Raw genomic sequence first — 24,576 nt, 5'->3', positions numbered from 1 at the left:
CTCCAGTCTCAACCCTCCCTTCTCTTAACCTCCTTCATTTCACCCTCCTGTTTTGTGTTTGCTTAAGGATAGGCCTGTGGTCGACAAAAGAAAAGGGTGAATGATGGAGATAAAAACATGTCATACGATGGGAGGACATGATGAAGTGACACCTCAAAAAAACAGTGTTTCACGTTACTGCATGCACATTTATTAAAGCACACTGCATCCGGTGAATTAAATAGATCAAGTTCGCGGATGATTGAAGTAATCTAAAGATGATTTTTATATTTATGTGAATGTCTGCTTTATTCTTTGTCTCTATAAAGAAGAGAAAGGATTTTTGGTGATATCTTTTAGTAAAACACAATTGGTGCTCAGGTGAACATGGACAAAGTGGGATGAATGACTGCTTTGTAGATAAGATTTGGAGATGCTGGGGATTGAACCCAGGACCTCATACATGCGAAGCACGCGCTCTACCACTGAGCTACATCCCCTATGATAACGTATCTGTTTTCATTTTAAAAGATAGGGAATATCCCTTGTATGGATATTCGCCATCTTTATTTTAAAGACACTATGTCAGGGTTGTCTTCTTTCTAAGCTGCTGAAACCAAGTATTTTGGTCCTTTCTGATTTTATAAATGTGGATGAGAATGCAAAGATTAAACATTCTTTAGTTTAAGTCTTTACAAAAAACAGCCTTGAACACTGTATCTGCATTCACTTTACACTTAACTGGAGCCTTTACTTATATGTGCAGTTATGCAATCAGTCAATCATGTGGCAGTGGTTCAATGCAAAAATGCATCTTATTGTCTATGACTGTGACATGATTGTAGGTTTATTCAGAATGTGAGCAGCAGCTCTAAGGAGAGAAGAGAGAGGTCAGAGGATCATTGTCAGATTGGTTGCAGCTGACAGAAAAGCCATGTTTAATATGTTAACCAACCATCTTTGATGAGCACATTAAATATGTCTAACCTTGATGGTCCTAAAACAGCAGATCCAGGTTGCTACTGATTTGGAGTGGAGAATCTTTTCTTTGACGCTTTATTCTCCTTAAATATCAGTCAGTCATGAGGTGAATGCCACAGCGGTCTGAGTATTTTTGGTGAACATGTGCATTATGGCCACAGTTTACCATCTTCTAATGACAACTTCCAGCAGGATAATGCTTTTTGTCACAAAGCAAAAGTCTCCTCACACCGATTTCATGAACATGAAAACGTGCATAGTGAACTTCAGTGTCCACCCTGGTCACCAGATCTGAATTCAACTTTGGGATGTGGTAAATAGAGAGTTTCACAGCTGCAATGTGCAGCTGACAAATCTGCAGGAAGGATGTGATTCAATCATGTCACCATGGAGCAGAATCTCAGTGGAAACAGGAATCAATGTCATGAAGTGTTGCTACACGCTCAGTCCAAAAGCAAATGAGTTATGGAGATGCTGGGGATTGAACCCAGGACCTCATACATGCAAAGCATGCGCTCTACCACTGAGCTACATCCCCTGATTTTAGCTCTATGATTAGGTGGTTTTTTTTTTACTTTTGTAAAGCTTGATAAGTAACTGTTAAGTAACAGACATGATGATTAGATGTGGCATCAGTCCCCAGCAAACACTGCGCGAAAAACTGGACTTTTGGCCAGGTGAAGGCCTGCAAACGTCCCTAATGTTCGCCGGTTTAATAAATTGTTGAAATCCAACAGAATTCTTCATGTGTAAACATATTTGCAAATGTGTCATGAGGTTTACACATGTAGACAAATCTGCTTTTCAGGCTCTTTTGTTGGCCCCATAAGGATCACCCAACCATATGATTCCTGCTTTGATGCATGGTACAATACAAATGGAGATGCTGGGGATTGAACCCAGGACCTCATACATGCGAAGCATGCGCTCTACCACTGAGCTACATCCCCTCTGTGTAATAATAAAAACAGATTACTGATGAAAGACCTGTATGCATTCTGGCTCTAGTGCAAAATGTCACTAATTATATTTTTAAAAATAACCGTTAATATAATAATAGTTTTTACAGTATTGATCACCACTCACACAGCTGCAGACTGCCACACATTAACACAGTGAATTATTTCATCAGTGATTCATAATGAGGTATAATTTGTAAACCACTGAATCAGCTGAATGAAATGATCATTCTGCACATAACCATTATCTCTTATCTTTTCAACACTGGCTGCTGAAGTAATTATTCCAGTGTGATCTAACATAGTCGTCTATTAAAGAGTCTCATGCTTGAACGCTTCAGTGCTTATTGTGTGAGGTCATTGTGAGGTGGAGAGACCTGTCTGTGCACAGGGGAGGAGTATGGAAGGGGAGGTTATATAAGGGCTGGGTGTGTTCAGCCCAACTGCTTTTGTTTGCGTGGCCACCAATAAGTGTTTTGAGATAATTTATTCAACATACATCTACCTATTATTGTGTTCTAAGTCTTTCATAAGTTAAATTCAACTTACATGCTTTGTTACTTGTTCACTGGTGTTATGTTTTCATACCACACACGCATGTTGAGTTTTTCAGAGGTCTCCTGGTGTGTAAATGTGCAAACGTTCTGTGACTTGGTCCTTTAAACTACCTGAAAAGTTTAGAATTTATATATTTTATCTTTCCACTGAATGTAGTTTTTCCTGTAAATGAGTTGCAAGGCTTAAATTGTAGTCATATTGTCTTTTTGTCTATTTTAAGCAGATACATTTGATGCAAAAAGTTAGTTCAAGTGTGAACATTAACAAGTGCCATGTCAACCATTTCAAACATTTATATTTAGCAATAAAAGTGCAGCTGACATGTATCTTTCGAATTATTCGTGGGTGTAAATAGTGGAGACTGTAAAGTCACTGTTAAACTGGCGTTTAACAGTGCTGGAGCTGGACTCTGCTTTTACAGCTGACTTGTGTACTGCCAAAGCTTTCTTCCCCCTCAAACAATAAATGCTTTGACACGAAAAGACCTTGAACATTTTCGGCAAAGCATCTACTGCCTCAGAAATGGGAATATTCCACATCTGCCCGGGCCCACATTGCAGCACTGTGATAAAGCCCAACAGAGGCAACTGTAGCCAGAGTCAGAAGCTGTGGTGGCGTTTACTGTGAGGGATTTTAATCTCTGTGCTATCAGCTACCCACAGCAGTTTATTTCCCGCGCTGGGAACAAGCGTCAAAAATCAAAATCTGCCATCGTGATGTCACTTCAATGTCATTTCTCCCTGAAATGTGCATTGATATTTAGCCTACTGTAAAACATAGAACTGCTGCTCATGTTCAAATTATCCAATCCACTTCTTTTCAATTAAGACTCTTTTTCTCACTGGATGAATATCAAAACATGTTGTCAAGACCAGCTGTCTTATCCTTGTACAGGTCAGACTTGATCATTAAGAAACAATGACCCCAATCGCCTCACATGCTGCAAATCTATAAGAAAACATATTGTTACATATTATCATCCACTGACCCACACTAACATCTGTCACACAAAGAAAACACACACACAATCAATCCAGTGACTGAGTCAGACAACTGTGGTTGGATGATGAGGTAAATGCTGTTTTCAAAAAGGTTTAGTAACATTGAAAAGCAGGTATGTGGAACCATGTGGATAAAAACATTGAAAGCTAGAAATCTGTTCATTAACTGAAGCTTAGAGCAAAACAGCATGATAACGTGACCTATATACTGTATGTATGTTGTACCAGGCCTTAGCTGTGGTCTATCCTAAAAAGAAAAAGCATGTAATTAGCTTAAATCTATCCACCAATTCTAGAAATCTCAGTTTGTGGAACACAGTTTGCCTCAACAGACAGTCTGCGGACTGATTTGCACTTCTTGGGATAAAATACAGTTTGAGGAGGACTCACAAATGAAAAGTAATAATTGTGAAGTTGCTCTGCAGCATCAACACAGTACAAGCAAACAGCCCATTCCAAACAGGCTGGTTGCTGCACCTGTAGATTAGATGATTCACCATGTGAGCAGCTGTAAATCTCAGTTTAAATATAAGCTGGTGTTAAAATTAGCCTTCTGTTCCACTGCGCCCCCCATATTCAGAATAATATTTTTTAGATTTCTACCCTCTGGATCACAGTCTTTTTTTTTTAACACTATTAATGCATTAATGTCACAGGGAGCCAAGGAGCTTCACTTTGTACTGAGCACTTGTTCTTCAATTAGATCTCAGCGGGGTGGAAGCATGCAATGTTGTACTCGCCCTGGGCTCTCTCCTGCTCCCTTAGCTTCTCCACACTGTTGGGGTGGGTTAAAAGGATTAAGGGGACATTTACATAGGGTTGGGTGGAGCGCCGAATACACTGGCAGTGCCTCCCGTAGTGGTATGTAGTCGAATAACGCTCAGCGTGTATTTAGGTGAGATTTGAAAATTGCATACCTTAACAGACACAAATGCACCTAGAGGATGGATGGAAGGATGGAGGTGATGTTGGGGGTGTGCATCTTGACGATGTATGTTGTATGTACGAAACTGAGTCTGGATCATAAGGGAGTTGATGATGGCATAATCTACTTAATCTGATTGAGGGCAGGGTTGTCTTCACAGGCTCAATAATTGATAGCACCATCTGCTGTGGAATCAGTCAACCAGGATGTTGCACATAAGGAATTAGGTTAGAGCAACACTTGATAAAAACAGTTTACCTTTCTTTGCCATAAGGATGCTGATCCTGGAAAATTTGATTTAACACTCGGTCACCACAGTCACAACAGGATGAGTGTTTGTTCTGTAGGTTTGTGAGTGTATCTGCTGTTGATCCTTCCTCCAGAACACCTGGTTCATCTCAAAATGTTCTCTTGAATGTAAGTGAGTACCAACCCAAGTATTAATCTGTTAGTTTGTCTTTTCTTCTCTGCTTACTTGGTAACCTAAAAAAATGTGGGTATATATTTTAGGCTACATCCACACTGATTTGAAAATGCATCAAGTTTTGAAGTTTTGAAACGCGCTGGCCCCGTTTTAGTTTTAGTTTACTTAGTAGTATGGATGTAGCCTACAGCTCAAATTGTAATTTTTATTTTATAAAATTACTTGAGCGGCTCCTCAATATTTCCATGTCCTCCCTACAACTGCAGAAGTAACCCATCGCTGAGGTATAGGTACAACTGGTCTGGAATTACTGCATTAGATGATTAGGTTTAGCAGTACTCAATTGAAGTGATCAGCCCTTGACAAATAGCAGCGAGTAAGCATGTCTTACAAAGTACTTTGTGATCCTGAGAAGGATGAAGCTAGCGATTATATTTAAGAATGACTACGCCACAGACATGCGGGCTAATTATAGCTGAAATGATCCCTTTAATTAGACCAGGCTTTTTAATAGGATATGGTGTGTGTGTATGTGTCAGTCTGTGTGCATTCATGTATGTGTTTGCTTATGTCTTTTTTTATTTATTCTGGTGTGTGTGACATGTAAATAATTGATTGTTTAGCATCCTTTGAACATATTTAATTCACAGAACAGGGGTGGATGGTACACTCTGTTTTTTCCCATGACTGTATGAAAAACAAATGCCTGTGGTATCATGTGTTAATGTTTGTGTGATTATCAGACCTCAACACTGAAAACAGGCACAACATGTTGTGTGTGATGATGCGAGGTGACTTTGTTTCCCCTGCCAAGCATTGTGTTGTAACACCTCAGCGTAGGCGCAGCTGCAGCACAACATCTATATATGTTTCTTGGAAGTCATGTTGTGTTCATGTCACATTGGAAACAATGGTTTGATGCTCCGACTTGGGAATGCTGGGAATTTTTAAGCCATGAATTTAAAGACGATAGAGGGCTGGTATGAGGTATTGTTTTTGGGTGCGCTAATTACGATACATCCAATATGACATGCATGTGACATGCAGCAACTGTAATGCAGCCTGAAGGGATTCAAGCAATCGCTGTGTTTTAGAGATTAGCCTTGAAAAAAAATACAGCATTGATTTCAGATTATTACTGGTTCTGTTTTTCTTACCCGCTTGTCTTCTGTGCTTGGCTTGCTCAAGTGTTTGCCGAGACAAATGTGGGGAGCGAGACTGAAGAGATGGACACAGAAAATGAGCAAAAATAAAATAACATTAGACAAAATACTTTTTATTCTATTAATGAAACCACGGCCTTGAAAAAATAAATTGCAGGCCTGAAAAATAAAATTAATCTGAAAGAAAAAGTTTGTCGATGTCCTTATAAGTTTAGATGAAATTGATCCTTATTTTGAATTAGAAAATATTTTGTTAGGCATCCCACTTTGATCTTTTAAGAATTATGGAGATGCTGGGGATTGAACCCAGAACCTCATACATGCGAAGCACACGCTCTACCACTGAGCTACATCCCCTCTGATTAAGTATTGTTTTCCTGTTAAAACGTATGAGCTGGTGTTGAGTAACAGATGAGAAATTACCCATAAATGATTAGATTGTGACACCACTCCTTTGCAAATATGTAACATTGAACCATAGTGTTCATTAATCTGATACTATTGTAGAATAGAAGTGGAGATGCTGGGGATTGAACCCAGGACCTCATACATGCAAAGCATGCGCTCTACCACTGAGCTACATCCCCTCTGTTTTGTAGAAATCCAGACTTCAGATTTTTTGCATGAAGCATTTTCTGAACTAAGTTATGGACTTGGGTCATTTCCTGTTTTGCTTTGAAGTTTCTGACATATTTCTCATACTTTACTTCCTGTCTTTGTCCTGGTTCCTGCTCCTGGGATTGTTTTCACCTGAGTTCAGTTATCCCTGCCTCCCTGTGTCTATGTCTCTGCAGCACTGGTGTGTTAGCAGTATAACTGGAAATAGTTGACAGATTATCAACTCGGTGGAAGGATGTAGTATGGGACAAAGAAGAATGCAGAGCTAGGAATTTATTTTCACTTTCTTTAACATTGAGAGATATGGCAGAGCTATGTGTAAATATTTATCAATGGTATCAGTGAGTTTATCAACTTGGTGCAGATCCAAATGGATATCTGGGTGTTTCATAAGGGAACTGTTGAGCCTCAGCTTTCTTTTACTGAGTTTCATTCCAGTTAAATTCACCGTCATCTATGCCTGCTTTGCCGTTTGTTCTGCCTCTTGGTTCTGACAAAAATGAATATGTGACCGTTCCAAACTGACACTTGGGAACAATTTGTGTGATTCTATAGCTGCTCCTCCTCCGCAGCAACGCTCCTTCACAAATTCCCCTTCTGAATGAAGTTTCATCTTCTTAGCTCTCAGCTCGCTCATCCCAAAACATGTCTCTGTCAGAATGTGGTTATGTGAAAGTTGCTAATTAGGCACTCAAACTCAGCCACTGATGTTCCATCGTTTGTTTACACATATATAAAATATTATGGATTCACTAATTTTATGTGCTTATAATCCTCTTTTAAAATCTTATATCACTGACTTTATCAACTTGCTTGTGGCAGATTACAGTTAGTTTATCTTTAATTGCCTCGACAAACACACACATTCGTGGATCGTTAGGGTGGAATTAAGCAAATTAAATGCTTTAACTTGAGTGTTGATCCGAATGTTCAATTGTACCTGGGCTCAGCACAAGAGTTCAGGTCCTTTGCCAGAATCCTTTACATCTCCAGCAGAATCCATAGTTGGGGATAAGCGGAAAAGGTTTCGGGCTGTTTGTTCCAATTCCTCCTCAGCAGAGGTGAGGGATTGTTGGGGTAAATCAGATGGGAACAAGCCAGCAGCAATACAAAAACAAGTGGTGTGTATCACACAGGGAGGGGATTGATTCCAAGCTTACCTTTTAATCTGTTTAGTCATTGTAGGTCAAACACACATATAGCACACAGGAATCTGCTATGTGTTTTTATTCTAACCTTTAGGTTGACAGCTCTTTTGATACATTTAGACAGACAGTAGGAGGGAGCAGAAAATGTGGGCAGATGCATCATGGGAGGTGGAAGGGACATGGGGGCAGAGAGAGAGGGAGAGACAAAAGATAGAGGGTACACTACATCTTGGGTGTAATTAGGGAAATGAAAGCTGTTAACTAAATTAGTGTTTTTATGTGCGTGAGTGCATGCAGACCCACTGCTCTTCAGAGCACAATCTCCCTACGATTTGTGGCCCCCTCCTCTCTGACACACACACACACACACACACAGAAACTGAATTAAAAAGCATGACAGCATTAATTACCTTACCAACAAATAGATCAGTCACAGATTTGCTTAATTTAATACAAAGGCAGACTTTACAATAAATAATATTTTCATATTTCTGGATAAAGTCCTCCTGTGATGCTCTGATGTAGAACAAGGTCAATGTCACACGCATGTTTGTGTGTGGCCTAGAGCTGATCAAGGAGCAACCCACTCACCGATTCCCAGCCATATAATTACATTTGCTGGAGGAGATGGCTTGTCAGTCTCTCTCCAGCTCTCTCTGTCTCTGTCTGGTTTTCTTTTCTGTCATGCTCCTCAACCATTAAATTCCCCCTCAGCTTCAATGGTCTCCAACTGTTAGACACACTTGCAAAACCTTTTGGCTTAACCCAGACTTTGGTTTTGTCTGCCACACAAACATACTGTATATGCAAGCGTGCGCACATATACTGTACACTCACAGACTTGTGACGATGCATAAACAGGCACGCACACTGAAACCAAACATTAACCGAAGGAGTGCAGGGTCACGGATTGCAGCCTCCTTACATCAGGGTCTGAATATTAATGTGCGGTGACAGATAAGCAGCCATGGCAATCCCGTTAAGGCCATGCTCCTCGCTGGTTGGTGGTTGTGGTTAATCTATGCCAGTCTGAACAGCCAATTTATGTAAATTTTGTGCATCAATTTGAACCTGTGTGTGTGTGTGTGTGGAGTGGTTTGAAGGCTTTCATCAATCTGAACGTGTCTGTGCATCTCGCTCTGTCTTCTGCCGCCTGACATCCGGAAGAAAAAAGATTCTGGTTGACTCCCCCCAATGCCCTATTCTTCTTTGCAGTATTGTCTGGATTAGAAATCCCCGGTTTTAGTACTTGCTTCACCTGTCCAAAAGGGGGCAGCAGCCAAAACATAAAAAAAAAAATTCTACCAATCCTCAGAGTCTGAGTGTAAATATCATTCTAATTAGTTTAATCCCACATGGACTTCAGCTGGACTAAACAATGCCTGACCCAGACGTGGATCTGGACCTCCACCCTGACATTGATATATGTTCTCACCACCCAGAAGTCATGGGTGAAGGGAGGGTGGGGTTTTGCTAAAGCGCAGATAGCTCCAACCGCCGCAGCAGCCATCACAAATGAATGAAGACATCTATTGTGATTGTGAGTGATGTTTCATCATTCAAAAGTCATTGGCCTCGTAAAGATGAGACACGCACAGTGTGAGCTTAATCGGGCTCGATTAGAAATGGCGCCACTCACTTCTTGGCTCTATTTGGCTTTTTCTTTATCATCGCTCCCTCACCTCTGACCCCCGTTCTACTCCTTCCCCCTCTTCATCTACCAAATCCTTTAATCCAAGCTCCTCTGTGACCCCTCCCTTTTGTCCACGGGTTCGGGTACATGTCTGCACCCCCGCCCCGTGAAATTGGCCGGTTAGCACTGCCAGCCATACCACTCTGCTCCTGGGAGAAAGAGAGGGAGGAAGTGGGAAAGAGGGTGTACATTTTTCCTACATTTTTTATGATGCTGCTGTGCAGCTGTGAAAAAAAAAAAAAGTTGCGTAACAGGATGGAGCAATTTCTAAATGGTTTTTTTAGATAACAGTGTGTCATCACCGGGAATTATGTTTGTGTTTATTTATGTTATTGAGGCACTGAAGAAGAAATAGTAAAGATAAATTAACGGCACATGGCGGAAAACAAGCTCTCTGTGAGTTGTTAGTGTGGTTAAGGCCGAGAGACCGTTGACCTCACATCTACTGTTTAATCATCTTTACTTTGGAAGCCCACCCCCCCCTTTTCCCATCAGCCCCACACGCCACCTACCCCAACCCCCTAAACCACTATGTGAGATGACTTACAGATGGATAAGAATGCTATAACACAGAATAAAAAGGGGGAGAAAGAGAACACTGATTAAAAGTAAAACTTTAAGCAGGCTACTTTGAGTGAAAATAGTTTAATTATGTGAAACAGACCTACAGGCAGGATGGATGGAAATACATTAAATTAAGTCATATCATATCATAAACTGTATATAAAGATGGACAGCGATTCTCCCCTTCCTCCCATTATCCAGAATAAGCCAAAATATCCTGTATCCACACTGCCATCTTGTGCATTTGGACCTAGAGCTTGCACCTTGGTGATCAGGCGAAAGAACAAGGTCCCATCGATACATGTGATCGACCGATCATGAATCTGTCAATTGTTATGTTTCAGACTTTGGCACATGAACACTTAGACATACATCAGTGTGATAAGAACTGCCTAAAATGAAAGAAACCACTTAAAAATGTATTTAACGTGTACTTTGACTTTTTAGTTTGCTCCATATCCCATCCACCAATTTAGCTTAAACTGCTGTCCATCTTTGTATTGCTCCAGCCTATGATTTCACCACTAATAAAAGACCGGTCATGTAGTCTCTTGGATAACAACATTGGGTAAAGCATTTCAGAGTAAATGATGAAACAGTCTTTTTTTTATTCATTTTTTTATTCATTTATTTAACCACTAAATGCTTGTATCTCATTGTGCAACACAACAGGAAGTTTAACAGGATATCATCACACTTAATGATCACACTGCCGATCATTACCACACATGAAATACAAAGCTACTCTAATGACCCACGCAAAAAAAAAAAAAACTCACAGTGTTCTTTTACAGCACCTGTCCCTCTTGACGTCATCCTCTTACCTGTTGTCCTCTCGCGCTGCTTGTTTTCCGGAAGGCGGGGCCGCGAGAGACGCTTGTCTTGCACTCGGTCCGCGCTCGCGCTCGCACATCCGTCAACCTCCGTATCACCGAGCGACCGTGCACCAGCGCGCGCTCCCTGTTTTTGTTTTTACGCGGATTTGAACGTGATTTTTTTTTCACACTTACTTCGCTTTAATTTTCCTGGATGGTTTTAAAGTGGTGTAAGCGGGCGGAGGTTTGTTGATACCGGCGGGACAGAGTCAGCGACACCGGGGCACAGAGCGTGGAGAGCCAGGCTTATTCTAACCCAGGACACCGGGACGTTTATTCCTGCACCAGAGGACTCCACTCTTCCAACACTTTGACTCGCAGTTTGGGTTGAATGTACCGAGAGTCTCACTGTAATAATGAACTTCCTGCTGTTCAGCTTGTCGCCTTTCTGTAGAGGATAATACGAGACTCGGAGCGGATGCATGCGCGTCGGTGCGCTTTGTGCAGACTGCAGCTCCAGGAAAAGAGTGACTGAGAAACAGATTAAAGATATTTAAAAAGCATTTGCTGCATTTAGAAACAGCCACTGCAACTTATCTGCCTCTATCTTCTTGGAGAAACCCGTAGAGCCAAGGATCAGGATGCATCGCTGAGACCCACCAGTCCGGGACTTTGGTATTGAAATCAGATCGGACGAATCTCCACCTCCACCGCCGGACCAGGACATGAGCCGAATCAGTGTGACTACTGACGGGGCGATGTTGATCGTACTCCCGGTGCTGTGCTTGCTCTCCGGAGCCTCCTGGGCTGCGACCCTAGGCGGACTGGAAGGCGATAACAACCTGCAAGGTGAGCGAAATCAAAAACGTGTGTTTGTGTGTGGCAGTGATGAGGCTGAGAGTATTTGAATTTGAATTTTTTTCCAAGTGTGTCTAATATCATTCATACTCCTGGTGATGATGAAAAAGGTACCCAAACAACCACGAGTGACTCTTGAGTAACACCTACATCTGTAGTAGACATGTCTCACATTATTTAATAACATGCACACCCGTCAGAGTGTGCACAAAATGATGCGTAATAACCTTTCGCATGTATTTGGCGCAAACCCCAAATCTGCAGGTTTACGCACTCAGAGCGCAGGTTCACTGGGCTGCCCTCTGCCTTCTACTGCAGCTTGATAGATGGTGATGTTGGCGAAGCAAGCAGGTGCCAGACTTGTTCCACCCCAACGCCAACAACAAGTCCACAAACACCAGGCACAAACACCGGGCTGCTGGGTCATCCAGACACGTAGCAGATTTAAAGGGACAGTTCAGTGAAATGCACTTCTCTCTGGAGGGATTGATGCATGTGGGGAAATGTATGTTTTCATTTGCTCTGATCTGGGGAAGGCAGAGGTCAGGATCAGCAGCTCTGTAATCAGCATCGTGCTCCGTGACACTTCAGCTGAGTGGAGGCATGAGCTTAGATAGAACAGAGACTTTAAAATGACCACGAAAATCACCCTTCCTGAAAAGCAGCTTTGTGCATCAGCCATACTGAAAAATGTTAAGTGGAAAAATGATGAAGGGAACCAGACACAGATTTTTGGATGGGCATAAGTCAGAGGGAATGGAAGAGGAGCTGGGCTCTGAAACAAACCCCCTCTTTGTAACCATCAGGGTCAGCAGCACAGACTTTCAAGCCTTCTTGTTTTCTGCAAACTGACTGACTGTTTAAATGGAAGGCACAAAATGAGAGGAGACAACCATCATAACAAAATAATAAGAAGCTTATGAGGCAATATTCACGCAGAGCTATTTTGTGATCATTTGGAGATTGGACTGCAGTCCGTGCGAGTGTGTCTGTGTCTCTCTTTGTTTGCTGGATAATAACCATCTGTATAATATCTTCATTTGACCCCTATTTCTTCCTCCGTGCTTTCTTCTTTCATCCCTATTTCAGCATTTTGTTCCCTATTATTTCATCTTGGTGTTTTCGTCCCTACTCTACCATGTGACGGTGTTTACACCCGGATGCAGCGAGGCAGAAAGATTTAGAGGTTGCGTCACTGGGTCCATTGACCATTAGCCTGCACTCCAGTCACCTGACTGTATTAATGGGCTTTGCTCCACCGCTGCACTGTGCTGCAGAACTTATTGTGCTGCAATCCTTTGCATTTCTCTGACTGACTTTCATCGTAACACTGACTTGAGATGGTCTCTGTGTGCTGTTGCTTTGCTGGATGAATGCAGTGTTTGTTAGATCAGATCCACTGTCTCTGAGTGTCATTACGCAACTGTGGCCTGTGGCACACTGGTCCCATGATATATACAGTTGAAGCGAGTCCCAACAAAGAGCAATGAGATTGAGACAGAGAGGCACACATCCAGATATGATGCCCCATGCACTGAGCAGCAGTTTCATTAATTTTCACTGAACAATTGGAGATGATTAATAATAATTAATTAAGCATTGTCAAGCCAGAGAAATTACTCTTAAATCACAACAATATGTAATACCAGTTCAGTTAAAAGTTCTTGCAGGGTGTGTGTGTGTCCATGGGCGTGCATGCTTCTTGTTTTGATCTCTTATGTGGAACAGTGGAGTTGTTATGAGCACTGATCAGGTGATTTGTGTCTGTGTGTGTTTGAGTCAAGCTTGGTTGCAAATGCAGTCGCATTCAAGTGGCTCTCTCTGCACCGATTGTGGAAGATAACTGCTATCGGAGGCAGTTCTGCCTGCTCGTCTCCAGATACTCTACGCTGAATCATGCTCAGCCAAATACTGTTACAGCTGTAGTTTTAAATGAATTGTATGTAAAACATATTTGGCTCCATATAAGATATGAAGTGAGGAGAAACTTCTTATAGTTATCTTTATTGTTTCTCACTCTCGCGTGTGAAATGTGTTTTTGGTAAGATGTGCACATAATAACTAGTGGCTAATTAGACTGTCGTAGAATTGTTCCAGCTCTGTGGTTCAGTCTTTGGGGAAAAGTCATAAAACTGCTTGGCTGAAATTACATGCTGTCTAATGATGTTACCATCAGGGTGTGGGGTTTTCAATTAAAAGAAGTCACGAGCAAACCTGAGGACTGTCATAATTATGCTTTTACAAATAATATAAACCTAAAAGCATCAAAACATATTCAATACACACTTTTATTTAGACATGTTAGTAAATTAAAGAAAGGTTAAATTATACATAGTTTCTATAATGAATTGGATTCCTGTGTATTCATGAAACAAAACAAAACTTTACATGGTTTTTCTTTCTGTGTGTGACGGGATCAGAGCACGGCCAAGTTCACTGCTCCAGCAGCTGTTTTAATGCCCCTCACATGAAACTCATTAGGGTGTCGGCCCACAGGGGAGGGGGCCTGGCTCCCAGCGGTGCACCGGCTGTGTGGCTTGGGGTCCATTTATGGTGAGGTAGAGAGGGGCTACGTCTATTGTGATTAGCTTGGTTAGCTGGAAACTATGCAGGTACATAAGCGCTAAGTTGCGCCCGAGGCCACCCAGTGTCTGTCGATGCTGTAGCACCTGCTCGCGCAACCAAAACTATACTTTTTCTTTGTGTGCAGTCAACAGGAGCTTTGCAGAATCTCTGTTCAAACATCTCTCCCTCCAGTAGCTCTCAATGAGGTTTTAGTCCTCCATTGTAGATTTTAGTTTTCTGCCAACATTTGTACTTGGCACACTGATGTTGTGTGTGTGGGCAGGAGTCCCGTATAACAAAGATTATCAAAGCAGCCTGGAAAATATAGTTTGATGTCACTAAATACTGTTGAAAGGTGGGTGGGGCCAGAGACTCTGCTCTGTGCTTGAAATCATTTTGAGAAGCCAGGTAAAACTGATGCCTCCCAGCTTAAACTCAGACGATCACTGATGAGCGTGAACAGCCTCTGCCAACTTTTTTGGCAAAGCTTGAATGAATTCCACAGTTCACATCAGTTTCCTTTTCTGCTCGACTGCGGCTTCCTCCGTCTGTGTTGATGTCTGATAAAAATAAAATAAGATAGTTTACAGTTTATTATGCGTATATAAAGTATAAATAACTACACATAAACAGAAAACACAGATACCAACCGACTTTATGATTATTGAGGAAGACCGTTGTTATCTGAGCCTCAACTATATGGATTGTTAGGGGCTGATATTGATCAATATATATATATATATATATCGATATCAATATTGGGGGAAAACAATTCCAATACCGTTCAATCAGCCAATATGTTTTTTTAAAATTAGATTTGATTCTTAAGATGACAAACAAATGCAATTGAATTTTAGGTCTTTTAGGTCGGCGGACTTGTTGCTCATCCCTGCGGATCAATTTCATGGCTGGAATCATTCATGCCATCCTGGGTATCTGGATGGATGGTTGGGTCAAAATGTGCAACATACTCATCACTGCAGTGTTGTCATATCAGAGAAATACCCGGGGATTACACCAGGAAGAGAGTAACCACCAAACGTCTTAGCAGAGCTTTGCCTTTGAGAACACATGTGGACTTCAGTAGATTATGTGTTTGGGTTGAGGCGGCATTGTTGTCTCCCACCAGGGAATATGAAGTAGTTCTGCAAAGACAAGAGAAGAGCCTTTCTTCTCTCTCTTCCCTGCATCCTATTCTCTCTCATTCTTTGTTATTCCTCTTCCAGCCCCGCATCCCTCTCCTGCTCCTAAGTGTGGATGAGAAGGCCCGCTGGAATTGAGTGGTACCATGGGAATGAAGAGAGGCATCAGAAATGCTTTCAGGGCTTCTTTTAGTTTAGCCTGATAACCCCCAGGTCTATGTGGGCTGGTGCTTGAGTGCATAATGGAAAGCTGCGTCATTTTAAAAGCCACCTTCATATCTATAGCATTTCCCTCTGGCTTCAACAGAAATACCACATCTGGTTAAAAAGTTTCCATCCTGGCCTGTCTGGTCATTTCTTATCCGTGTCTCACTTCTCCACGGTTTACCCTTCTCTTCTATCTTCCTCTTTCACTGTTCTTCTTTCTTAAGCTCGTTGTGTTTTCTTCAAACTCCTCTACTTTTTTATTTTCCTCGCTGCCATCATGACTGACTCACCTTCGTCTTCGCAACATTGCTTTTAGACATGCACTAAACTCCAGATAATCAGATACACACAGCAGAAGATCCTCCACATTATTCACCGTGAGCGAGTTGGCATGTTGATGACAATATCTCAAGATGAAAAGCATCAGCATACACGTGGAAGACGACGATGTTTTGCAGATGCCGTGTTGATGTGGTGTAAACAAAAACATGTGATAACCATTGCTGAATAAAGTTACATCCTGCCTCTGCCATCTGCACCACCCCTCACCTGAACGCTCCAGAGGGTTCTGTGTTGCCGCAAATGAGGAAAATCTCCCACCTCATTGGTGAAAGTCCGGACCCAATTGTGCAGACATTCTCCGGAGTTCATATCTAAAATCTTATGTTTTAAGAGATATTTCAAACTGAGCTAAAATTTGAAATAATAACCCAGAAGGGGGAACTTTGAGAATAAAAAGGAAGAACTGAATAAAAGAAGTAGAAGGGGAGTGAATTCCCAGCTTTCATCACCAATCCACAGAAAATATTCTCACACTCCTTCAGGCATTTGTCAGCAGAGTTCATCAGCATCTCATGCGCTTGTACTCATAATGCTCCCTCTATGAAGTCCAGTCATTGTCCACAGTTCTGAGCATTACATTAGCAATGCATACGTACATAGATGTCCGTGTAGTGTCCCACGTTGTTTGTGAATGGTTGGCCCACACAGGCGCTCCTGTGACTGGAGCTTGTCACAGTTAAGGTCAAATCGAGTCAGATGTGAAAGGCCACACACACACACAGTTGACGCAAGCAGATTCCCTGTGTTGCATTCCCAGGAGGATTTCATGAAGTCTTGGTGGCTTTTTCTTTCTTCCCTAATTTGGCATTTGTTATTCCACTTCATCTGTTCCCGCCTAGAATGACAGCCGTGGATGGTTTAAAATGCAATACACTTGAAGGTCAATGACGGGGGTAGCCTGATAGCGTTGGTGGGTTGCTAGAATTCTCCTCCGTCTTCATTCACTCGTTCCTCCTTCCAGTCTTGTTCTCACTCCCTCGTTCATAAAAATCTGGTGAAATGTGCTGCGTCATGACGTTGAGGCAGGTTGAGTATTCTGGAGTGGGGGTTTAGCACAGAGGGCAATTTGTATGGATTTCCATCCGAGGGTTTAAGAGCCAGAGACTGCATTGTACACCTCAAGCATATCACAAACTCATTGGCATTCACTCCTGCTTTCGGCCCTCACCTCCTTCCTCTGAAGCCCTCTGTTGTGTGAAAATCCCATCTGATTGAAAGCCAGTTGAAACCAATTATAATGTGCTGAGAACAATTTTCAGCATTTTAACACATGGGATACACTTAAGCCCCCGAGTTTTCTTTTTTTCAACGTTTGCTCTATTTAATTTCAAGATAAAGTGAAGCTTTTTTTACTTGTATTTTAATCAAACCTGGACAGTCCCAGTGGCTTTATGAAATTTAAGTCTTACTTCATGTGTTGAATGAGCTTGAGGAATCTTCCCTCAAAGGCCTCGCTGTTTAATACTGCTGACTGGTGTCTGGGGCCATCATCAGTCACATTAATCAGTATTGATTTATCATTCACCAACTGAAGGTGATGGAAAGGAGAGCGAGAAAGGACAGAGAGGAGTTTTATTTTATTACTGTGACCCAAGACAATAGGGGTGAAAAGCAGAGGAGGAGAGGATGAAATGAAAAGGAACAAGGCTATAAGAACATTTATAACCGATCTGATGAGATTAAAAAAGTGAGACAGAAACTAATAGCCATTGATGAAGTGAAACAGAGAAAGAGAGCCTCATTGATCTGTCTAATTCAGGACAAAACCAACTAGGAGGCGATGGGCGGGAAGGGTTTAAGACGAGGTCGGAGGTCACGCACAAGGTCACCGCGTTCACGCCAAGGTGCAGACAGCGTCCACTTAAGCTGTAAGCTTCTTCTGGCCTAATGCACACAAAAAGACAGAAACACACACCAGACTGCGGTCACAATGAGACGCTCCTCAGAGAGTGGGTGGATGGTGACTGAGACTGATTGGAAGTCTGGAATCAACAAAAGTCCTCAATCGATGTAGCTGTCAGTCAGTGTCCGGATGTGTGGGTGTGTGTGTGTGTTTTCAGGTCATAGAGTGCATTCATTAACGGAAACACTTGAATGTAAAGGCATGTTCCATTTATTTGTGTTTTTACTACATTCCTAATACATAGAATAATTATGGATGTGATCAATAAGTGAGGCAGCTTTGTGCACAATTAAGGCTCATGCTTTGAGAGTGTGTGTGTGTGTGTGTGTGTGTGCGTGTGCGCATGTGTGTGTTCTTGGTACAGGACCTGTGTCAGCAGTAAGGTGAAGGAAGCAGTATGGGTGGGGGAGGAAACACAGTGATTAGTGACTGATTTCCACATTTCAGTTGAGTCTCTGCCTGCAGGAGCCACAGTCATATCCAAAGCTACATGGACCTGTGTTGTCTCACTGTTTGTCTCACAAGACGTTTCAAAAAGGTGGAGGCCTCATCTTGTGATAAAAGCACACACACACACACATCAGTGCTGCACTGCGAGCAGTCAGCTTGTTCCAGATTTGTGCCTGTTGGCATTTTTTCACCCTCAGTGACAGTTGGAAGCTGGAAGAAGCCACCGTGTGCAGACTGTTGAGTTTGAGTGCACAAGAAATGTCTTTTATATTCCAGCTGTAGTTCTTTCTTACAGTCCAAATATTTCTGTGCTCTAATTTAGACCCTCCCAAAGCATTTCACCTACAGTTACTGGGTCAATGCTCATGTTACTTAACAGTGTCAAAAACAGTAAATATTCTGTGATAAAGCAGAGGAAGATACTAGATTCAGTGGGAAACTGCACTAGGTTTCTTTCCAGGGTAGTTTGAAGGTCATGTAATCTAGTACAACCAGCTTAGTTTATGTAACTATACGAGTTATTATTAAAAAGATGACATAAACTGCTCCTTCAAGCCTTCATATATTTACAGACGTATAAGTAAGGTGATAAGTAAATATAAGGTACACAGAGGTGATTAGACACTCACTGTGAAATTTCACCTTTCATCAGAACTAGACCATCAGGTGTAACCGGCTTACACCCAAACACCACGTTCTTTGGTTCACAAACCGGTTTCCAGTGAAAATAGAAACACACCAATGCATTTAGTTCATTCACAGTTCAATGAAGCTGTGTGTGTGTGTGTGTGTGTGTGTGTGTGTGTGTGTGTGTGTGTGTGTGTGTGTGCACACCACATGCTGTATTGTCATGCAGAGAAACTTACCATAAATGCTGATAAAGGTAACACCCCTGGTCATGCAGTCAGAACGGTAACTCCCGTCTGAAGAGCACACACACACACACACACACACACACACACACACACACACACACACACACACACACACATTGTCTGCAAACCGAAGCTTATATATAGATCTACGTAAAAAGGATAAACTTTTGAGCCAGCCTGAGACCACTGTGTGTGTTTGTGACTGTGTGTGTGTTTGTGTATTGGACTCTGATATCTATTTCCTCTCAGTGTATTGTGCCCATTCTCGCTTTGGCAGCCTAGTAAATCAAGCCACCTCTCTGCACTCCTTCTCCCTCACTCTTTTTGTTTTTGTGTGTGTGTGTCTGAGTGTGTGTTTGTGTCTTTTGGCAGTCCTGTTTGGCACATTACCATGAGGTCCATTTCTGCCTTGTGCATGCAGACACACACATACACACACACACACACACACACACACACACACACACACACACAGTGAGATGCCTGACAGTAAGGGCTTCCCTGCTGTTCCTACTTTGTGTTTATTGATTGTGTTTTCCTCTGCAGAGTTTCTTTGGTACTGTGTGTGTGTGTTTGTTTATATTGTTTTAAAGCACATATTGACTGATGTTGTCTCTCTATGTTGTCTCCAGGACTTGGTGATCTCCAGTTCTCCTCTCTAGTTTATATTTTTTATCATCCTCTTTTGGCATATTGATCTTCTGTCTCGTTCTTTTTGCAGTTTGGTTTGTGTGTGTGTGTGTGTGTTGGTGCCGTTGAGTAAAGCAGAGCAACATTGGGAACCTTAATGGCAGGAAACAGACTAGGGCTAACACAAAGGAAAAACTGTCAGCAGCCCCCCTTACGCACACACACACACGCACACACACACACACACACACACACACACACACACACACACACACACGCACGCACGCACACACACACACACACACACACACACACACCTATATGTACATTTACACATATTATACCCACACACACGTGTATAAACCAACAAACACATACAAACAATTTATACACATGCTCTCTGTCTTTTTAAAAATGAATGTATTCCTGTTTTATAAAAGCTTGAGTTTTCAAAACATTACCTGCTCATATACTACTAGTTTTGGTGTGTCTGTGTCTGTGTGCAAACCTCTCATTAAAATCCCCCCTCTGTGTCTCCCTCTCCCTCTCTTGCCGTCCGCTCTCTCCTTCCCTTACCGCCCCTTGGTCTCCCTCCTCTGCTCTCTTTATTGTGGTTTCTTTTAATTGGAGTCTGAGGCGATAATTACAGGGAGGGAGGGAGGGAGTCTGGAAGAGTGGGAGGAGGAAGAAGGAGGCAGGATGGAGGGAAGGAGGGAGGGAGGGGTAAGGAAGACGTGAGGAGAAGGAGGAGGAACAAACAGGAGGGTTGTGATGAAAGAGCTGCAGCAGAGTTGAGAGAGGGGAAACACCTTTATAAGAGCAGCAGTTGTTGAGAAGTGACCGAATGATATTTTCTCAATGATTCCAGTGAACTTCAGCTGCTTCTCTTACTACACACAGAGGACACGAACACTACTGTTGGTGTGAGTGGTGCAGACTCCAGTTTCCAGCTTATACTTTTTATTTAAGGATGTGTATAGTTTCAAAAAATGCACCTTTTTCTGAATAGTTTTTGAAACGGTCCATTTCTAAGACCACAAAGTTAAGGCAAGGTCACATTTACACTAATGTGAAGCAAATATTGTGGGTGAAAGTTGGCACAAGTTGAACTCCATGTGAAGCCATGCTGCGATTGACCAGCCACATGTTTCAATAGTCTCCTTGCTTTCAGAGATTGGAAGTGAATCAAAGGAGAAGGTTTGCATCTGAAATATTGGCGTACTTGTGATCGGGCCTATACTCTAGACATGCACACAAGCACTTGATGGTGGGCGTGGTCGTCACTTGGTGCCGGCTCTATCGTCATAATGATGACAATCACAGTTGTCATGCTTGGGACATACAACATAGCTGCCTTTCGAGCTGACGTGCCATCCTAGCTGTCAATGCAATGCTCAAGAGAAGTGCACAGGAAATTAATTCACACCCACAACCAGTTGAACACACCAGGTCTCCGTTGTTGCTTGGCAAGTTGAGCTGTGGTCAACCTCTGCCATACGCCCACAATGCAGTTCGGCACCACATGAATCCACCCCATTTAAAGTGAATGACCAGCTTTTCGGTTGAACCTCCAACACAAACAAGTGAGGTCCTGTTGTGCCGCTCCTCTGTGAACTCTGATGTCATTTGAATGTTCTACATTGTTTGGACTGTATAATCTGAGTTTCTTCTCCACACATTCAAAGCCATCTGGCCTATTGAAGCTGTCTGAACACAGATAAACACAGACGGGAAAACACAGTCAAGGTACATGTCCCTGAGGCTTGTGCACTTTTTGAAATCAAGCACTCGACTCCTCACATTCTTTACTTGCATTTGTTTATGTCAGTCTGTTTTTCTCAGCCTGTCTCTCTCTTTGTCTTACTTCATCTATAGAATTTTGCCCTCCTGGAGGGAGTAACCTGTGTTAAATGAGATACAGTAGCTGCCCCTCCTCTCCCGCTGTCTGAGACACACACACACACACTCACACACACACACACACTCACACACACACACACGCTGCAGAAAGCCAGCCGCGCTTTAAGGATACATTAATGCTGATCCACATTATCATAATTGAGGTGTCTGCTGAGCCTGTATTTGTACTTTATGCATGTGTGTGAAAGTGTGTGTGTCCAGGGGGAATACAGAAAGCGAGAGAGAGGGCCTTTAGAGCCAGACTGACACCATACTTTCATCTTTTAACTTAACATTACAATGGAAGACAGGCCCCCTAAAATGTCTGTGTGTGTGAGGCAGGAAAAGCCTCCTAAAAGCATTATCACACTGATCTAGAGAGCATGTCAGCACAACAAAACACTACACAGCAGCTTCATAGATGTAGATGGTGGCCTCTCAGTAAGACTACAATAACTGAGCCTTTGTTTTGAATAGAATTAGAAGTGAAGAACAAAGCTCACACACTCACTCCAGACAGATAATTACATAAAACAATGTGTATGATAAGTCCACAAAATAAATAAAACATATAGTTCACTTCCCTGTGGTGCCATATCTGCAAAATTAAAACTTTTTAATACAGAATAGCTTTTATGATCTGTGAAATCAGGCCCAATTTGAAACAGTGGGAGACAGATCCATTTCTGATTAAAGGTTATTATTAACTATAGCCTATGACATCATACCGCAGAGTGCGCAGTCTGTGGCACCATGACATCACAGAGGTCTGCATCTTGGCCGATCTCATCAGCTTAAGTGCTTTTATATAATGCCGCCCTTGTCCACATGGGACACAGTGAAATCCCAGCAGTCCAGATTAGATTAATATCCTGCTGCCTGATACCTATAAAGCACTGAGGAAATGTATGTTGGACATGTGACTGCACAGTTATGTAAGATCCTATCTGATTTCACAGTGAGAGAAAAAGACGATTGTTATCACAATTATCTGAAAAGGCAAAATCAGACCCAAAGTTTTTGGAGATGGCGTAAATTATGTTACTCTGGTGGATCAGTCATGTCAATGCTAACAAGCATAAAGCTCAGGTTTATATCAAGAGGTAAACTGATTGATGATAAGTTTGGTATTTTAAAAAGTACACAAAATCTGGTGTGAAGTCAAGTAGTGCATTTAATGCAAATCAGACATATGGTCAGTTGTGATAATCAACGAATGCAACTTAATACTACTTTAAGCCCTCTAAATGAATGAAAAGGAACATAACATGTGAAAACTTCTATTTACAACCTTTTTCCATTATGAAACTGTTGAAAAACGGTGTGAAAGCTGATTCTTCTCTTTTGTTGTTCACTTTGGCTGGAGCTTTATCCAGGCTTAAACAAAAGCCTTAACCAGTTTAAATTTAGTAAATGAAGGTCCTCATCACTCAATAGAACTAATGAAGAGTTGAATGGACAGCAATCTGTTAATGGGCCTGTTTGTACTGTATTATGGTGTAGAGCCAGCACAAACAGGGGACTGAATGAAAGGCCTCAAGGCATTAAAGCCACTAAGAGGTGTTGCAGACTTAACCCACTCAAACATATGGGTTAGGTCAAACTGTATATGTGTGTGCGTGCTTAAGAGGGAATTTAGTGACATCTGCTAATAAGCCTGTAGTTTGGAACCTAATGGGAATTACTTTGATGATGAGACGTGAGTGTGTTTGTACATTGATCATATTATGCAGTTGGTTGTTAGCTACTTTATGAAACACTAACGGCGTGTTAATATATTGATTATAATTATCTGAGTCATAATGCATCTTAGTCTAACACATGCACACATCCAGTTTTGTGCTGAGAGGATCTGCTTAATGCATGTGTGTGGGGTGTTTATGTGAGAGAGAATAGGCAGTCAGGTGACCCAGTTACACACATGTCAGAAAACACACTTGGTAAAGCTATTAGGTTTGTAACATCTCTGATTGTGTTATGTGCCTCAAAATTGATGAGTTGATGAATGATTAGTGGCTTATTCAAGGGACACAGGGAGCTCTTATATACCTACTTGTGTAAACACCCTTCTCAACACAAAGTAATAAGCTGCACTGTCTCCTGTCCTGTACTGTATAGCAAGGTTTTTCAACGTTTCAATGTTTTCAAGCTAGCGAGTAACTCCAGACAAAGATGAAGCCCTGTGTTTGAACAAAATGATATATAAAAAAAAATGAAAAGCAGCTTTACTGAGGGATATTCTGGAAAAAAACTATATATTCTACAGTTAAATTGCTTTATATGCTCATAAGAGGGAAAGAGTTGCACTTGAACCCACAACAAAGAATAAGAGACAGACATTTTCTACTCTTGGACTTGTGAAAGTCCTTATAGGGTAATGTGTGATGCTGCTGAAAACAGGGTTCTTCTCAGTATCATCCTTTTTTTCTCATAGTCATTATCAAGTAACGGCACCCTGGCAAAAATATGCCCACATGTGGGTGCACCATGTTTTCCCATCATTTGGTTGCATTAATACTGTTTACCTTAGGCCTGCATGTACTTAATAGTATACAGGCGTATGTGTGTTGTTTCATATAAAATGCTCTGTCTCCAACCATGCTAATTAGTAATTTTTTATAACCATACTCACAGAATTTTGTATATTTTTAGTGGCGATGATGTCAGCTGAAGGGGAAAAGTGGTGTCAGGGCCATTTAGCTTTAAAGGCTGAGCTCCATTAATAACCTCTATTAATGTCAGCGAACACAATATAGTGGTAAGAGTTAGAGAGGTGAGAGTAACATGCCAGCTGAAGGTTGTGTTGAAGATGCACCGGCTGAAATTAGAAGTTCAATCGGTGCACAGAGATTTACAGATTTAATCGTTTTCAGGTTC

At 41.8% G+C, this 24,576-nt stretch overlaps 1 protein-coding gene and 5 non-coding genes across 6 annotated transcripts in view; 1 reads left to right on the top strand and 5 right to left on the bottom strand.

The window, feature by feature from the left end:
* Nucleotides 1-407: 407 nt before the first annotated feature.
* On the bottom strand, nt 408-479 carry trnaa-cgc (transfer RNA alanine (anticodon CGC)). Its single transcript has one exon. It is a non-coding gene; the product is annotated as a tRNA-Ala (tRNA).
* A 947-nt stretch (nt 480-1,426) lies between these two features.
* trnaa-ugc (transfer RNA alanine (anticodon UGC)) lies at nt 1,427-1,498 on the bottom strand. Its single transcript has one exon. It is a non-coding gene; the product is annotated as a tRNA-Ala (tRNA).
* Nucleotides 1,499-1,838: 340 nt separating this feature from the next.
* trnaa-cgc (transfer RNA alanine (anticodon CGC)) lies at nt 1,839-1,910 on the bottom strand. The gene has a single exon. It is a non-coding gene; the product is annotated as a tRNA-Ala (tRNA).
* A 4,365-nt stretch (nt 1,911-6,275) lies between these two features.
* On the bottom strand, nt 6,276-6,347 carry trnaa-cgc (transfer RNA alanine (anticodon CGC)). Its single transcript has one exon. It is a non-coding gene; the product is annotated as a tRNA-Ala (tRNA).
* Nucleotides 6,348-6,505: 158 nt separating this feature from the next.
* Nucleotides 6,506-6,577, bottom strand: trnaa-ugc (transfer RNA alanine (anticodon UGC)). Its single transcript has one exon. It is a non-coding gene; the product is annotated as a tRNA-Ala (tRNA).
* Nucleotides 6,578-10,835: 4,258 nt separating this feature from the next.
* sema4f (sema domain, immunoglobulin domain (Ig), transmembrane domain (TM) and short cytoplasmic domain, (semaphorin) 4F) overlaps nt 10,836-24,576 on the top strand; it is a 44,543-nt gene continuing 30,802 nt past the window's right edge. Inside the window, exon 1 of the mRNA XM_020095814.2 lies at nt 10,836-11,677. Coding sequence (XP_019951373.1) covers nt 11,554-11,677 — 124 coding nt within the window. The 5' untranslated portion in view covers nt 10,836-11,553. The remainder of the gene's footprint in view (nt 11,678-24,576) is intronic.

This window comes from Paralichthys olivaceus, chromosome 22 (genome assembly GCF_024713975.1).
Source record: "Paralichthys olivaceus isolate ysfri-2021 chromosome 22, ASM2471397v2, whole genome shotgun sequence".
In the NCBI taxonomy this organism is placed as follows: domain Eukaryota; kingdom Metazoa; phylum Chordata; class Actinopteri; order Pleuronectiformes; family Paralichthyidae; genus Paralichthys; species Paralichthys olivaceus.
This window is presented reverse-complemented; position numbering and strand designations above follow the sequence as displayed.